General features: G+C 34.2%; 1 protein-coding gene across 1 annotated transcript in view; it reads right to left on the bottom strand.

Moving 5' to 3' along the window:
* Nucleotides 1–2,832: 2,832 nt before the first annotated feature.
* Nucleotides 2,833–18,233, bottom strand: part of LOC145981322 (uncharacterized) — a 125,769-nt gene continuing 110,368 nt past the window's right edge. The window contains exon 3 of the mRNA XM_083114528.1: nucleotides 2,833–4,220. Coding sequence (XP_082970654.1) covers nucleotides 3,491–4,220 — 730 coding nt within the window. The 3' untranslated portion in view covers nucleotides 2,833–3,490. The remainder of the gene's footprint in view (nucleotides 4,221–18,233) is intronic.

The following is an 18,233-nucleotide window of genomic DNA, read 5'->3' as shown; positions in this document are numbered from 1 at the left end:
CAAGTTCATCAGTTGCCAGCACCATGTGCTGGATCGCGTTCTTTGCGTTGCCATGGCCGATGAGATCTATGGTTAGACTAAATCACCAAACATCGAGTACTTCTTTGTGCAGGATTTGATGAGCAATTATGATAAATTGAAAGCAGCCTTTAGCAAAGGTAAAACTGAGATTAAGGAAACAGGCGGTTGGAGAGACGACATGAAGTTTCTCTACCACCTCACTCGTGTCTTCCGTCACTTCATTGACATGAAGTTTCAACAGATCCCAAACATCAGCAATGCACGATGGAACTCTCGTGCCATTCTAGCCCTTCTTCTGTTTATTCTGATGCCTGAAACCCGGAACAGGCTGCGTAAAATTTGTTCATTCATTTCCTACTCATGGGCTGACCATTGGTTCAGCAGTCAATTGTTCCGTGCTGAAGATTTTGATGAACTATCTGCAGTTCTGAATGACTACCCAACAGGTCTCAAATGCTTGAAAACCCACTGGAAAACAGATGAATCTCCAATCAACATGTTGGTGTAGAGGGAAGTTACGTCGATAGTGGCAAGGATGGTGTTTGGAGGCAGTGGTGGGAGGATGTTGATTTTCTAAAGGAAGTGGTTGGTATTACTGAGGTAGGGGGCAGAGCTTTCACTACAAAGGCTGAAATTCTTTTCATGGGTGAGTTGTAGCTAGACATGGTGAGTCTGTCAGGGTTGCCAGATTTGTGAATTTTGGGCAGTAGGTAAAAAGTTGGGGTGTGGGGGATGTCTGGGATGAGAATGGCTATGGTGGAGGCTGTAAGGCATCACGCGGGAGGGAGGGGCACTCGAGTGGAAAATGTTCTGGATTTTCCCCAAATCCCTTCTCCAATTTACTAAACTTCACAAACACTTTTCAATCAGGGATACTTCTCAATAATTAGCTTATGGTTATTAGAGTGGCAGACAGTGTACAAAAAACCCATGGTATTCCAAAACAATATAAATATAATCACAAGCACTTCAACATATATGTGGGAGATTCATGTTCTTTAGACACTAAATTTAATTTGTTGGTCAATTTCCCCTCAACTAAGAAAAAAATAATCCATCACCTGTGTGCAGGCACGTATTCAGAAATTTATTTGGGGGGGTCTGAACGAAGTGTCTTAGAAATAACAATAATAATTAATATAAACGTTTAATTAAAACAATTATATTATAATTCCATTAAATTAAAATAATAATAATTAATAAATATTAAATTAATATTGTATTGCTATTATTGCATTAATATGCAAAAAACTGTGTAAGAATAGAGATGTAAAAACATGTATTCATTATCTAGCATGTAGTTAACATTCCTAAAATTTGTATGAAAGCAACTGCGCTGGCAAGGAAAACAGTGTCAAATAGATAAAGAATTGAATATTTATTAAATAGCAAGAAATAATGTTAGGTCCTGTTGCAAAAATTAAAGTTTCAGATTAACACCTTTGGTAATGTCATTCAAAATTCGGTGGAAATGAATAACCCTCGATTATACAGCAAATGCTAAACAAGAATATTTTCATTGATTTATGTTAGTACTTGGTAAGTCTCTGGGGGGGGGGGGGTTCCGGACACCCTGGACCCCCCTAAATACGTCCTTGACTGTGCACGGTGAAAGTGGTGAACCGTGACAGATCCTGATGGATTCCATTAATGAAATAAAGAATGGAATTGCACTTTTGTTTAAGTCATCGATGAAATATGCAATGTGCAGATAAACATATAACACCATTACTCCAAATAAAGATTTCTCTTTATTCTGCATTATAATGGTGGTTCATAGTTATTAAACTTCACAATATATTCGAGAAGGAAAATATCTCAGCACAGTGTTTGTAGTTGTAATACACAGCATTTTCTAAAGGTGCTATTCTCAGCTCATGCTTAAGTGTTAGGTTGCCATATTAACAATTTCTGGACTTAGAAATACTTCATAAAAAAGTATTTACAGCAAGTCAGATACATGCTAAAACACACACAGTGTGTCCGTAGTATGATTCCTTGAATGTCTTGGAAGAACTGACTCTTGTTGTGAATGATTTGTTACATGTTCAGTACAAATATGGTTTCTCTCTTGTATGAATTGTGGAATGTTGTCTCAGATATCCCTTTTGTGCAAATGATTTGTTACAAGTTGAACATAGGAAGGACTTTTAAACACTTTGAATTCTTAAATGTTCCTCAACATTCCACACATTTTTAAATAATCTGTTGCATGTTGAACACACAAAAACTATTCTCTCTAGTACAAATTTCAAAATGTTTTCTAAGAACACCTTTCTGTGCAAATGATATGTTACATATTCAACACAGTTAGGGTATATCTCCAATATGAATTAATGAATGTTGCCTAAGGTGTCGTTTTTGTGAAAATGATTTTTTACACATTGAACACACATAGGGCTTATCTTCAGTGTGAATTAATGAATGTCGTCTAAGAACTCCTTTCCGTGAAAATGATTTGTTACACGTTGAACACACATAGGGCTTATCAGCAGTATGAATTACTAAATGTTGTATAAGGTCTTGTTTCCATGAAAATGATTTGTTACACGTTGAACACACATAGGGTTTATCTGCAGTATGAATTACTAAATGTCGTCTAAGGTGTTGTTTCCATGAAAACGATTTGTTACAAGTTGAACACACACAGGGTTTATCTTCAGTATGAATAATTGAATGTTCACTAAGGTATTGTTTCCGTGAAAATGATTTGTTACATGTTGAACACACATAGGGCTTATCTCCAGTATGAATAATTGAATGTTTTCTAAGGTATTGTTTCTGTGAAAATGATTTGTTACACGTTGAACACACATAGGGCTTTTCTCCAGTGTGAATTAATGAATGTTGTCTAAGAACTTCTTTTGATGCAAATGATTTATTACAAGTTGAACACACATGGGGTATATTTCCAGTATGAATAATTGAATGTTTGTTAAGGTCTTGTTTCCATGAAAATGATTTGTTACAAGTTGAACACACATAAGGTTTATCTTCAGTATGAATTACTAAATGTCGTCTAAGGTTTTGTTTCCGTGAAAATGATTTGTTACATGTTGAACACACATAGGGCTTATCTCCAGTATGAATAATTGAATGTTTTCTAAGGTATTGTTTCTGTGAAAATGATTTGTTACACGTTGAACATACGTAGGGCTTATCTCCAGTGTGAATTAATGAATGTCGTCTAAGAACTCTTTTCGATGAAAGTGATTTATTACAAGTTGAACACACATGGGGTTTATTTCCAGTATGAATAATTGAATGTTTTCTAAGGTGTTGTTTCTGTGAAAATGATTTGTTACACGTTGAACACACAAAACATTTTTCACTACTATGATTTTGCATGTGAATCACATGTTCACATTTGTGATCAAACAAATTGCTGCCATCGTTGCAAACAGTACAACCCTTTGAGTTTGAAGGTTTTGTATATTCTGTATCCCTTGTAGGTTCTAAATTAGTTTCACTATTTGTTAAGGTCTTGTTTCCATGAAAATGATTTGTTACAAGTTGAACACACATAAGGTTTATCTTCAGTATGAATTACTAAATGTCGTCTAAGGTTTTGTTTCCGTGAAAATGATTTGTTACATGTTGAACACACATAGGGCTTATCTCCAGTATGAATAATTGAATGTTTTCTAAGGTATTGTTTCTGTGAAAATGATTTGTTACACGTTGAACATACGTAGGGCTTATCTCCAGTGTGAATTAATGAATGTCGTCTAAGAACTCTTTTCGATGAAAGTGATTTATTACAAGTTGAACACACATGGGGTTTATTTCCAGTATGAATAATTGAATGTTTTCTAAGGTGTTGTTTCTGTGAAAATGATTTGTTACACGTTGAACACACAAAACATTTTTCACTACTATGATTTTGCATGTGAATCACATGTTCACATTTGTGATCAAACAAATTGCTGCCATCGTTGCAAACAGTACAACCCTTTGAGTTTGAAGGTTTTGTATATTCTGTATCCCTTGTAGATTCTAAATTAGTTTCACTATTGCTTGTCCCAGAGCAGTGTGTTGTCAGCAGTGCTGAGCTGCAGATAGGAGATTTCATTGGTAGTGATTGGGATCCAGAGTTCTTATTTGCAACAAAGTCAGTCTCCTTAAGACATGAATCTTTTTCACTATCCATTTCTTCCTGTATAAATTCACTTCTAATAGATGTGCATTTCAATGATAACCTGGAAGAAGATAGACATGTTTAAGAAATCTTACACAGGAATATTTCACGATATGCTACAATACTGAAGAATAAAACATGAATTCCAAGTAATAATACTTCTTGTGAAACAATAAAAGTAACTTCTCATAATGTGTACTTGTAACCTATAGTAGTAACACACCACGATATCACAAAAGAAAAGGTGCTCCTTCAGTAGGTGACAAGATGAGTATTTTATAAATATTTTTTACCTATATCTTCATATGTTTTTGTATTCTTGTGTGATATTTGGAATTTCAGCTAGATGCATTACACTACTGTCAGATAAAAAATTATAGACACTCGAGTTTGGACACCCCACCTAGTGGTTGCAGAACCTAGTAGTTGGTGGTGGGTCTTGCGAGCTCTGATGATCCTCTAGGCTATACCGGCGGTAGCATAGCTACTGGCAGAATCTCCCATGCTGGGCAGGCTAGCAGATAAAGAGCCAGACTAAGAAGCAACCTAACGGTCAGCAGCTTCAAAGGCGGAGGAAGATGGATGGTCATCTCAACGACTGAGGAGGCAGAGGAACCTAGAGTAATACCTCTTTATAAAACCTTGGTCCATCTGACTCTGGATGGTAGTACCTTGTAAGGACCCGTTGCGAGGGTCAGTGAGCTCCAGAATAATAACAGTAAATTTAGATCTAAAAGAAGAAGTAGCACTTATACAAGTACATGCCCCAACCCAAGATGCAGAAGAATTTGAAAAAGACCAGTTTTACACAAATCTCCAAGAGACAGTGGATAAAGCCAGAGATATTACAAGGCATATGAGTCATTCCATGCCAAATCAACACAGATATGTGCAATTTTTAACCTGACCATCTCCGATTTTCATGAAATTTAGGGAGTTGAAACTATGCATAGAACTTAGTAACTATGAAAATTTTTAGTCTCGTGCATCTTGTAATTGTTAAATTATTCAAGGTCAAAGTTTGCAGAAATTGCCTTTTTTGAGCCCGCTTAGCTATACTAAATGTGCTGTAACTCCGCCCCTATTTTGCCTAGGAAGCTCAAATAAAGCTTATTGTACAGGGAATTGAATAAGCTTTCCAGTGATATATAACAAGCCTACCTTTGGATAAAAATATAATTTTGTCATGTGACCTTGACTTTTGACCTTGAATATCTCAAAACATGTCATCACCAAAAATCGTGAAAAAAATATATTTGGTCCCTCATACCATACTCTAAAACATACCAAAAAATCATTCTGGGACTGCAATGGAATCAGAAGATACAAAATAATATGTGTAACTATGTGACTGATAAAAGCCCGATTACATGAACTATGAAGAGTCAAATGTCCCTTAACACCCCCTACAAAATGTGAAGGAGTTATCCTGGGTATAATTGGTCATGAAAGAAATAGGTTAGGCACAGGGAGATCCCTAGCCGTGTGTGTCAAGCACAGGTCCGGCATATTGTTGACCACCATATTGAATTCAACGCAAAAATTTCAAAGGAAAGGGGGTTATGTGATATATCAATCTGGCTAGAATTTCACGAGAAATGAAGTGACGAAGGATTTTCCAACGTATCTTACGCTAGCAAAAAGTTATACACATATCTTTCACTTACGATATATGCACATTATAATGTTGTCAATGTTCCTGTGAGCACACTCGTTGACGTCTCTCACACTCGCATGGAACATTTGGTAATGTAGCAGGTGCAACAACATCGCAAGCAGCAACTATGCCTTCTCTCAGATGGTCAATATCAGGGATTTTTAGTGCATGCACCATTCTCTTCAAATGTTTCTGAAGTTAAAAGTCCTCCTAAGATGTTAGATCTGGGGAATGTGCAGCCTTTTAATAGATCCCCCTCTGCCCATCAATCTACCTAGACATTTACCATGAAGAAATTGCGAAAATGTCTACATAGTGTGGTCACACTCTGTCCTGTTTCAAAACTCTCGAAAAGTGCCATATCCCGTAAGCAAGGGTGAAAAAACCTGTTCACTTAACAAATCCAAGAAGCCCTCACCATTTAAGGTTCCGTTGTGGAATATGGACCAACCATTTCCATTCGCTATACATTATACCACATAATTAGCTTACCAGCAACAACCATTCGACTGAGCAAATCACAGGTATTGCATATTATTTTTATTAACTTCACAGTGAACATAAAAATTTGCCTCGTCACTGAAGAATTTTTCATTCCAAAGCAAGTGTCATGTAATTGTTTGAGATACTTTTCCCAATATTCTTCACTATTCAACTATTTGGTGAATGTAGCTGATTAAAATCATATGCAATGGTGCGTATACTTCTTTCTCTCCCAAGATGTCAGCGTGATCTCGATGAGTTCCTAACACGTTAGGAGCATTCCAATGCTTTGTTTTTAACACCTCGAAAAGGAGAAAATGCTTACAAGCATGCAGTAATAAATTTTTGCTGGTTAAATATATGTTGGAAAATCCTTCGTCACTTCATTTCTCGTGAAATTCTAGCCTGATTTGATATATCACATAACCCCTTTTCCTTTGAAATTTTTGCGTTGAATTCAATATGGCGGTCAACAATATGCCGGATTTGCGCTTGACACACATGGCTAGGGATCTCCCTGTGCCTAACCTATTTCTTTTATGACCAATTATACCCAGGATAACTCCTTCACATTTTGTAGGGGGTGTTAAGGGACATTTGACTCTTCATAGTTCATGTAATCGGGCTTTTATCAGTCACATAGTTACACATATTATTTTGTATCTTCTGATTCCATTGCAGTCCCAGAATGATTTTTTGGTATGTTTTAGAGTATGGTATGAGGGACCAAATATATTTTTTTCACGATTTTTGGTGATGACATGTTTTGAGATATTCAAGGTCAAAAGTCAAGGTCACATGACAAAATTATATTTTTATCCAAAGGTAGGCTTGTTATATATCACTGGAAAGCTTATTCAATTCCCTGTACAATAAGCTTTATTTGAGCTTCCTAGGCAAAATAGGGGCGGAGTTACAGCACATTTAGTATAGCTAAGCGGGCTCAAAAAAGGCAATTTCTGCAAACTTTGACCTTGAATAATTTAACAATTACAAGACGCACGAGACTAAAAATTTTCGTAGTTACTAAGTTCTATGCATAGTTTCAATTCCCCAAATTTCATGAAAATCTGAGATGGTCAGGTCAAAGGCTGTGTTGATTTCGCATGGAATGACTCATATTGTGATAATGGGAGGTTGTAATGGTAGGATAGGAAATGAACAAGAAAGAGGACATGGAAGTATGGGAAGACATGGAGATGAAAGAACAGTAAATACAAATGGAGAGTGAATGATGAACTTTTGTATAGATAACAACTTGCTCATAGGTAACACATTTTTCCCTCACAAGCAGATTCATAAAATAATTTTTGAAGCTGGAAATAGAGGAGCAAGAAATACAATAGATAACTTTACATACACTAGGACAATGAGATATGCAGTACAGGATGTTAGGGTATATAGAAGTGCAGAGCTAATCACTGAACATAGACCACTCATCATGAAGACAGGATTTAAAGAACCAAGAAAGAAGAAAACAAAAAGATACACAAAAATAAAAGTAGCCAAACTACGAATCCCAGAGAAAAGATCAGAATTTGAAAGAAGAGTGACTGAAGAATTGAGTATAAGAGAAGAAGAAATTAATGGGGAAGATATGTTGCAAAAGAGATGGAATGTGTTAAGAACAACTCTGCTTAAAAAAGCAGAAGAGGTGTGCAGACTTACCACAATAGGAGGACAAAAGAAAAGAACAAAATGGTTGAGCCATGCTCTTAAAGAGGAAGTTAAAAAGAAGAAGGTTGGGAAAAGTATACCAGAAATAAATCAGAAGATAACTGGAATGAATATGTACAAAAGAGAAATAGTGCCAAGCAGGCAGTAAAACAAGCAAAGTTGGAAGCTTGGGGATTTTGTAAGAGAAACTGAAGAGAACTATCAAAGAAATGTTAAACAATTCTGGCAAACAGTTAAAAACCTTAAAGGGAAATATGGAAAGACAATAAGGAATATAGAAGATAGAGAATGGATCATCAAAACAGAAAAAAGGAAGTACTAAAAGTATGGAGTGAATACTATGGAGAAATGTTCAAACAGAATCAAGAAATGGAAGAGAGAGGAATTGCTTTAGCAAGAGTACAGGGTGAGCAACAAGATAGAAATGGAATAGAATTCTTTGAAATAGAGCTGGCAATAGAAAAGATAAAGCTTGGAAAATCAGCAGGTGCAGATGAAATATCCCCAGAGCTTATAAAATATGGAGGAAAGGAGGTTATAAGGTGGATTTGGAGAATATGTAAAGAAGCATGGGAGAACATCAATGTACCAAAAGACTGCGAGAAAAATATAATAATACCAATTTTCAAGAAGGGTAGTACAATCAAGTGCAAGAATTACAGAACCATATGCCTGTCCTCAGTAGCTATGAAGGTCTACACAAGAATTCTGGAAATGAAATTACGAAATGAAGTGGAAAACAGACTAGAAGAAAAGCAAGATGCATTTAGAAAGAATCATCAGACACAAGATAATATATTTACACTGCGGAAAGTCATTGAGAAGGCATTAAATAAGGAAAGAGAAGCCTGTGTGGCCTTCCTAGATCCGAAAGTAGCTCTTGATATGGTACCAATAGAACAACTATAGGATGCAGTGGTGAAAATTGTGCACTTGTACAGAGAATGCAAATTGTATACAAGAGAGTGAAAGGAACAGTCAGATTAGCAGGGAAATGCTCACATGAATTTAAGATAGAAATAGGAGTAAAACAGGAGACAGCCTGTTATCCTAATGAACCAGATCATAAAACAATGTAAACCAAGAACTGAGAGATACAAAGTAGGAAACCGAAAGATGAGACAAGTACAAGTACAGGCATTTGTACCTAGGTATATGCTGATGGCATTGCCCTGGTGGCTAGGAATAGAGAGGAGTTACAGAAGGTGGTAATTGAATGGGCAAGTACAAAATAAGACAAAGGAATGAGCATGAATGTGGATAAGAGTAAAGTGATGGTGGTGACAAAAGAAAGAGAAACTGTACCCCTAAACATACAGTGGAAATAGAACCAGCTGGAACAAGTAAACAGATACACATACCTTGGAACAGTCATAACGTCAGATGGAAGAATGGATGAAGAAGTGAAAAATAGGGTAAAAAGGGCAAACCAAGTGAACTATCAACTCAACAACACATTAATTGGTAAAATGAAATACGTGAACAAACAAAGATAATGATTTACAATACAATCAACATTCCCACATTGCTGTATGGAACAGAGAGCTTGACATTATTACCAAAACAGAATAGCAGATTTCAAGCAGCGGAGATGAGATACCTACGAAAAGTAGTAGGAAAGACTAGAAGAGATAGGATTAGAAATACCACCATTAGAGACCAGTTACAGCAAAAAACTTTATTGGAAACAATAGAGATAAAGGAACTGCAATGGATTGGACATGTTACAACAATGGAGAAGGATAGCAAGCCTAGACAGGTGCTGGAGGCCAGACCAGAAGGCAAGAGGGGAAGAGGACGACCAAGAGTAGAATGGGAAGAATATGTGGAAAAGATAGGAAAGAAGAAAGGGAAAACAATGCCGGAAGTCCGAAAACTAGTCTTGGACCGAAAAGTGTACAGGAAGTCAGGAAGTGGATGATGGAACCAGAAGCTTAATAGCAGAAGGGGATGGTAAAGAAGAAGAAGAAAAAGAGTTTGGACACCAGTTCAAAATTAAGCAGTAGACCTACATAAAAACGAGACATCAAAATTTATCTTATTTAATTCTGCTTTAATCTATGATAACCATTTTTTTTGGGTGTGTTATATATTTTTATCGTCGTGAGAACAAAAAGGGGCTGTTTTTTGAAGTTTTTCAAACGATCACTTTCCGAAATTCTATAAATCAAAAACGGATTGTCCGATCGTGATGAAATTTTAGTAGGGCGCAGGCACAAAAGTTTTAAAAACAAATCTTAATTATCAGATTTTTATAATTTGTCAAAAAACTGTTATCAATTTTGTGAAAAAACTTTCTCTTCATTTTGGGTAGTCCTATAAATACAATATTGATTGTGTTTTGAAGCTCTTTGAAACTGTTATTAAAATTCATTATTTTTGTGAATTCACATTGCAAAATCGATTTTATAGAGATTATTATTCATCGGAGTAAAGATGTACATAAAATGTGGCTGCACCGCAAGCACAGACTCGCTAGTGTCAGCCCGCAGTTTCCACAGATCAACGGACATTGCTGTGTGCCACGTTCCATGCACAGCTTTACTCTGCTGAATAAAAATCTGTATAAAATCGGTTTGTCAATGTGAATTGACAACAATAATGGATATTAATAACAGATGCAAAGAGCTTCAAAACAAGACCAATATTGTATTGTGGGACTACCCAAAATGAAGAAAAAGTTCTTTCGCAAAATTGATAACTTTTTTAAAAAAATTATAAAAATTTGAAAATCAAGATTTGTGTTTAAAACTTTTGTGCCTGCGCCATACTAAAATTTCATCACAATTTGACAACCCGTTTTTGATTTATAGAATTTCGGAAAGTGATAGTTTGAAGAACTCCAAAAAAACAGGCCTTTTTGTTCTCATAACTCATTTTTTCGTAGGTCTACTGGTTAATTTTTAATTGCAGTGTAAACTCGAGTATCTATAGTTTTTAATCCGTTAGTAGAATACATGAACGTTGCTGACTGAAAACTGTTCATACTTTCTGTATCCCTGCCACATAGGATTTTTCAACCTGGCCCTTCTATTTTTGTACTGGTCTAATGTTTTTCATAAATTATAAATAATATTAATTGTTATCCAATAATAAACACATGATACAAATCAAATATTTCTGATAGCTACATTTTAGAGCTATAGCTAAACATAAAAACAATGATATAGAATTGTATTTTCAAGTCAAAGGGTGTAAGGTTTCTATTTTGAAAGTTGAGTTTTTATCCACCTAGGTCCTCGTGTGTTCTATAAGACACACAAAACATGCACTGCTTCTTGGTTGAGATCTGCTGATATTAACAACACATCAGAATGTCATCTGAGACTAAAAGGAGTAGTGCAAAAGATTTGTTCTGTGTGATTCCTTCAAAACATACTGGTGCACTGTGGTCATGATAAGTGATGATAAGGTCCTAGAAAATATGATAATTGCTCTAGTAATTTATGTTTTTCCCACATACCTATTAATTATCTGTATTAGGAAGACCTACATTAGTGTAAGTGATTCAAAAATTCAATGATATTATTAATGGTTTGCGAATTTCCATTGTTTACATTCACATATCCCAAACGACACAATGGGTCTCATGCTTCCTTCAGGCAGCTAGGGGTGTGTGGTACAGAGATTTTTTTGTCAGTATGAGATTGGCATAAAAAATCTTTTTAATCCCAACATTTGGGTTGTGAAATGTTTGAAATTTCCAGACACTGTGAAAATCTCGAATTATACATACTATTTTCTCCAAGTGATTGTTTTTGCATTTCTAGAATAAAAATGTAACAATTTCAGAGAAGTTTCATACACTTAAAAATAAATAATTAAAAATTGAACAGGAGATGAAGAATGGTCATCCATAGGATGATATCTGATCCGATGTACTAATCTTACCAACAATGATGCTGATCAAAGTGGTTGTGGAACTATCCCACAGAGGATGCCACAGTGGGGTGATGCATCATCAGTTCAGTAAACCAGAATGACCATATTCCACCTCCTATCCCCCCCCCCCCCCGCCCAAATAAGAATCAGTCAATAATTAAATGTACTTCACTTTCAGTATTTCAGGGTTTTAAGCAATATGATTGTCCCTTGAGCAGATCCCTTTTCCCCCAGAAAAATTGTCTTTGGCACTCAGGGTGGCCACTCTAGGACCATGATAAAATTCAAGAAAAGTTCCCTGTTTACAAGGCGAACTTTCAAAAATTTGAAGGATACAAGCACATGTTTTCTCTATTTCAACCTTATGTATTACTGCCTATCACCAGCCAATTATACCTACACACACACACACAAACACAAGCACACACAACTATATTAAAACTATAACAGGTCAGTGTGATTCCAATGTATCCAAAAATTCTAATTCAATTCAATTAAACGGTACAAGGTACAGAGGATACTTTTGCCATTTCACATGCACAGACAAGAAATGTATCTACAAACAAAAGTCACAAATGTTACACGATATATTAATGTATATAAAATTGTTAATTGCATAAAAATTTCAAATATACCTATTCAACTTCAAGACAGTGTAACTTGCAGTAATCTTCCATATTTATTTATTTATACATACTCCCCATAACAGAGCTATTGCTCCACTTACAACGGGGGCTTACAAGTAAATAAACTATGGTACATAATATCCATATACATAAACATATATTAACATATACATAAACATAAATATTAACATATACAAACACATAAACCAATTGCATATACACAAATAATTAAATGATATTAATGCCTATTTTCAGTTTGTGTTATATTATATTGTATTATAAAATTATATTTAGCATTGATAAAATAACTTGAGATATAGAATTACAATTTTTTAAACAAAATACTAATTAAGAATAAAATTGTTTAATGACAGATAAATATTTCTTGTAGGACATAGCAAAATCAATATTAACATTATTTTGTATTAGTACATTATGAGCTTTACATATTTGAACCATTACTGAATTCTGATGTACAATATTTTTAGAATTAACGAAAGAAAATGGCAAATAAGAACGAAGCGTTCTAGGTTTAATTGTGAATCCTATCAACTGAAGACAATCTTGAGCATCAATTAAGTTATTTATAAATTTATAAAGTAAAATATGTTTGGCTAGTTCTCTTCTTGATTGTAATGAAGAGAACCCAAATTCAGATAAAATAGTATTATAGGATATTCTTTCTAAATATGAAGATCTTTTAAATTTTTTGTAATATAAATATCTTACGAACTTATTCTGAACATTTTCAATTAAATCACGGTAGCATTGAAAATAAGGATCCCAGATGACACTAACATACTCTAACTTACTTCTTAATATCGAATTGTATATTGAAGCAATAGCTTGAATATTATTAATTTCTCTGGTAGTTCTAAATATAAAGCCTAAAATTCTAAATGCATCCGATACTAATGTTTGTACGTGCTCTCTGTAAGTAAGCCTTGAGTCGAGTAAAAGTCCCAAATCCTTTATAAGTTTAACTCTATTTAAAACTATTCCATTCATAGTATAGTTATGAGTATAAGATAAGTTATGTCTGCTAAACGTAATAGTTCTGCATTTACTTATATTAAAATCTAACTTATTGGTGACACTCCACTGAAAGCAGTTGTTTATATCTTTCTGTAATTGCGCTAAATCACTTATATTTGTAATGGATTTAAATATTTTTAGGTCATCAGCATAAAGCAGATAATTAGAATTTTTTATAACAGAGGATAAATCATTAATAAATATTATAAAAAGTAAGGGACCCAAGTTTGAGCCTTGCGGAACACCAGATGTAACACAATATAAAGGGGATGATTCAAAATTGTAGGTGACATAAAATTTCCTATTTTTTAAATACGATGCTATTAATTTTAACAGTGGAAACGAAAAACCGAAATTTGCTAACTTATATATTAATATATCATGATCTAACTTATCAAAAGCTTTAGCAAAATCTGTATAAATAGTATCAACAGAGTAACCATTGTTAAATGAGTCTGCCAAAAATTGGGTAAATGAGATAAGATTAGTTAAGGTTGATCTTTTGGATATAAAACCATGCTGATGGTGAGTTATATACGGTTTAACATGATAACAAATTCTATTATATAAAATGTGTTCAAAAATTTTTGCTGGTGTTGAAATTAAAGATATAGGCCTATAATTGATGATTTCATTGGCGTTACCAGATTTTGGTATAGGAGTTACTTTACTTATTTTCCACCTATCGGGGAAAATTTGGGTGGTTATAATCAAATTAAATATGGTGCATAGAGGAAACAATAAACAATCAGTACATCCTTTAAATATGTAAACTGGTATATTATCTGGACCACTAGCTTTCTTCGATTTCAGTTTTCTAATAGAAGTTTCACATTCAGATTCAGTAATACTATCTAATACCAATGGTTGATTTACTATCATAGGTACTTCACTAGGAATTGAGTAAGTTGGAATAGAATCATTAAAAACGCTCTTAAAGAATTGCGCAAAACCATTAGCTATATCTTTGTTATTGTCAAGTAATACTCCATTATAGGTTAAACTACACTGATTATTAGTTGATTTCTTTTTACCCTTAATATAACTCCAAAAAGACCTAGGATTATTTTTTATGGATTCTTCAGAATTCTTTATGTAAATCTTGTAAGCTTTAGTTATCATAGATTTTGATTTTCTGCGTAATTCAACAAATTTCTTCTGGTTATATTCTGACAATTTACGTCTATGTCTATAATATTCTTTATATTTAAGTAATCTTATAATATCCAGTGTAAACCAAGGCGGGTAAGATTTTCTCTTATTACGCTTCCTTATGGGTACATTATTACGAATAATTTTATCTAAAATTTCATAAAAGTAGTCCAATGCTACGTTGGGATTCTTAAATAATGTTAAAGGATTCCAATCAGTTTGATTAAGATTTCTATATATATTGAAAAAATCGGCATTACGGTAATCATATGTATAAATAGAACGTGACTTAACATTATGAATAGTTTTGTCATAAAAGCGGTGGACTTGAAGTAATAAGGGAGGATGATGAGCATCAGGGCTTAGAAGAGGGAAAGAGTTATGATTAACCACGACATTGTTAGACAAGTTGGTCAGTACCAAATCCAACGTTTTTCCGTTGTTATTTTTTACATTATTTATGCTTTGTAATTCCAGTAAACTTAAAAATCTAAATAATGTTAAGGAAAGAGGACAACCATTTTCTAAGTCGTAATTAGAATCTACAATTTCTGGAATATTAAAATCTCCTACAATAATCAGACCACAAGAATGTATATTACATAGCTCTTCCATTCTGGCAAAAAACATATTGTAAATTTGTAATTTAGTATTAGGTGGGAAATAAACTGTAACCACTATAATGGAAGAAACACTAGTTATTATCTTAACACAAACAATCTGAATATTTTCTATAGTTATTTCAATGTTCTTGGTCCTCAAAGTACTCTTTACTGCAATTAATGCGCCACCACCTCTTCTATGTAACCGATCTTGCCTAAATACAGCATAGCGAGTATCAATAAATTCACAGTTGTTAATAACATTGGAAAGCCAAGTTTCTGTAAAAACAATTACATCATAGTTTTCATTTAGAATACTTAGATATACATCATTAAGCTTAGTATTAATACCTCTTACATTTTGATAGTATAAATTCAATTCATTATGTGATTCATTATAATCCGTGACTCAACTCACCATGATTACATAATATTTTGTATATCTGTTTCAGTTTTTATTACAAAAACTTGCCTGTCATTTGGGGTCTTTCTTAAACGAATAGAGCCAGAACTGTCGATCCAAAGATAGGCATAGTATTTTTCTCTTTGTAATTTCCTAGCTTGTCCGAAAATGGTTTTCCTATATGGAGTAAGGCTATGATTTATATATATTGGTTGATTATTCGAAAACCCCAGATGATTTGTATTTAAATTTCTTTTTACCTTGCGTTTTTCAATCATTTTATCCTTATCCACTCTTCTTACAAACTTTACAATTATACCCGGAGAATTATGATTGCTAGAATTCTTAAGCCTATGACATACATCTATCATTTCCTCTTTAATTTCCAAATCAAGGGCCCTACCAACATCCATAACAGTTTGATAAACATTTTCGTTAGATTTTCCTGGAATACCAATAATTTCCAATGCATTCCTTCTGCTATATTGCTCCAATTCATCAAGTTGAACTTTAGTGTTTTTTAATTCTTGTTTCAACTCGGTATTCTCCTTTTTCAGTTCTTCGATGTGGGCAAGGCAGGCATTGATTTTGTCCGACTGGGATTTTATTAGATTAGAATTATCATCCATTTTTACATGTAACAGTTCTAATGATTTACCAAGTTCAATTTCCGTCTCCTTAGTTGTTTTTTTAACATTAATAAGTTCTTCCTTTAACTCTTTCACGGAATCAAAAATGTTTTGCAAAGAGGGAACACCTTCTACTAAAGGTTCTTCAGAATGCATAGATCGTCTTTTTTTAGAGTTGCATGATTTACACCTCCATGGTCGATTTTCAGATTTATAAAACTCCAGATCGGTTTCATTAATGTTCACACATTTAATATGCCATAGCTTGGAACAGTCAGTACATACTATTTTGGCGTTAACATCATTCCGAGAAACTGGTTTATTACACTCACCACAATTGCTCATTCTTTACGTTAGAACAAACACACAAACACACAGCACAGTAAATGTCTATATGGACAGCAACTGAGCACCCACTAAAGCACAAGAAGGTGATAGTCTGTGAACTCCGATGCAGATGAATTGGCAACACTGATAACAAGTGAATGTTTGTTTATCAAGACAGTTTAACGAAAAGATCAAGTTTTACGTTCATAACTCATTGAATATGCACTTATATTGACTTTTAAGTAAATGTCAATAAACTTAGTATACTTACATAACAAGTCTCAGCAATATATAGTCTTCAGTTGCCTGTTGTAGTATTAAAATAGAATTTCATCGGAGCACACACCTTACTCACTTATCACATACTCGCCATGTTGATGACCACATGCCAGATAGATTGTTCTGCAAAGGACACTAACAAACCAAACGGATTGAGAGCTAAATTGTGAAACACTTTCCTCAGGGCATTAAAAAGATATGAATAAATTGAATGGGATCTGGATTAATAAAAGTTGCAATTTTTCACGTCTAGAGAGAAAAATTCAAGCAGAATTCACCCAAAATTCCCGGTGCACTGCATTCAGACTCTCACCAATGAATATCTAGGAGCAATGAGGAGGGAGTGATAAAGGCAACTGAAGGGTGGTGCTGATCTCATGATTTTAACTATGGGCATTGGCTAATATTGAAAATGCGTGAGGCCCTAGCTCCAAAAAATATTTGTGCCATCATGGCAATGTGCAATTCACATGGAATAGCTATAACAAAATGCATACATAACATAAAATTTCTTAGTAATAAAAATTCTTTGTTGTTACATTTTATTGGTCCCTAAAATATTGTTTATGTTTTTATTCCATTTTTATCTACGAAACCAATTTTGGTATCATTAGTTATGAATGGCATCATGTGTGATGTCAACATTACAGTCTCGATGTTTATGCAAATTTCACAATTTATTGTCGACATCAATAATGTTTAATAATTAAATACTTTGGTGTGTTCCAAAGGAATTTAAATGTATTCATGTTTTATGGGGGGATTTTAGGGAGTCTGAGACCCAGTGTCCCACACGACGCATGGTGTTTTTCAATAACTGAATATTCAAGAACAAACAATACAAAATAAATTTTTATAAGAACTTAAAGTCTAGAAACATGATTTGATAAAAATTGAAAAAAAAAAAGTTATGTTTGGCTCCGAGGTGGTTATGCTTTGGCGGTGGTTTCTACCCTGAGAGAAGGCCTCTTAACTTTGTCGCCTAGTGAAGCCTCACTGCACACTTGAGGATACCAGCTGAATACATGGAACATGGATTTTTGGATACAATTTTGCAAGTGGAAGGCTCCATGACTGACCATATCAAGGTCACTCCCCTTCTTCACTGTCCCCTTCTGTATCCTCTATCCTATTTCCAATGGGGAAGGGGTTCTGGCTTTTAAAAGTGGGGTAGTAGTGTGTTATGACTTTCATCAGTATCTAACAGTGTCACCACTCCGTTCTTTCTCTCTCTCTCGAATTGTGTCCACGTATATTAAGGTAAATGTTTTTATCTTTAACTTAGTGTACGGTCCAGGAGCAATCAGTCAGTTTTTGCTATT

The sequence above is a fragment of the Lepisma saccharinum genome, chromosome 29 (assembly GCF_977018435.1).
Source record: "Lepisma saccharinum chromosome 29, izLepSacc3.1, whole genome shotgun sequence".
Lineage (NCBI taxonomy): Eukaryota > Metazoa > Arthropoda > Insecta > Zygentoma > Lepismatidae > Lepisma > Lepisma saccharinum.
Note: the sequence above shows the minus strand (reverse complement) of the source record. Positions and strands in the feature narration are given on the sequence as shown.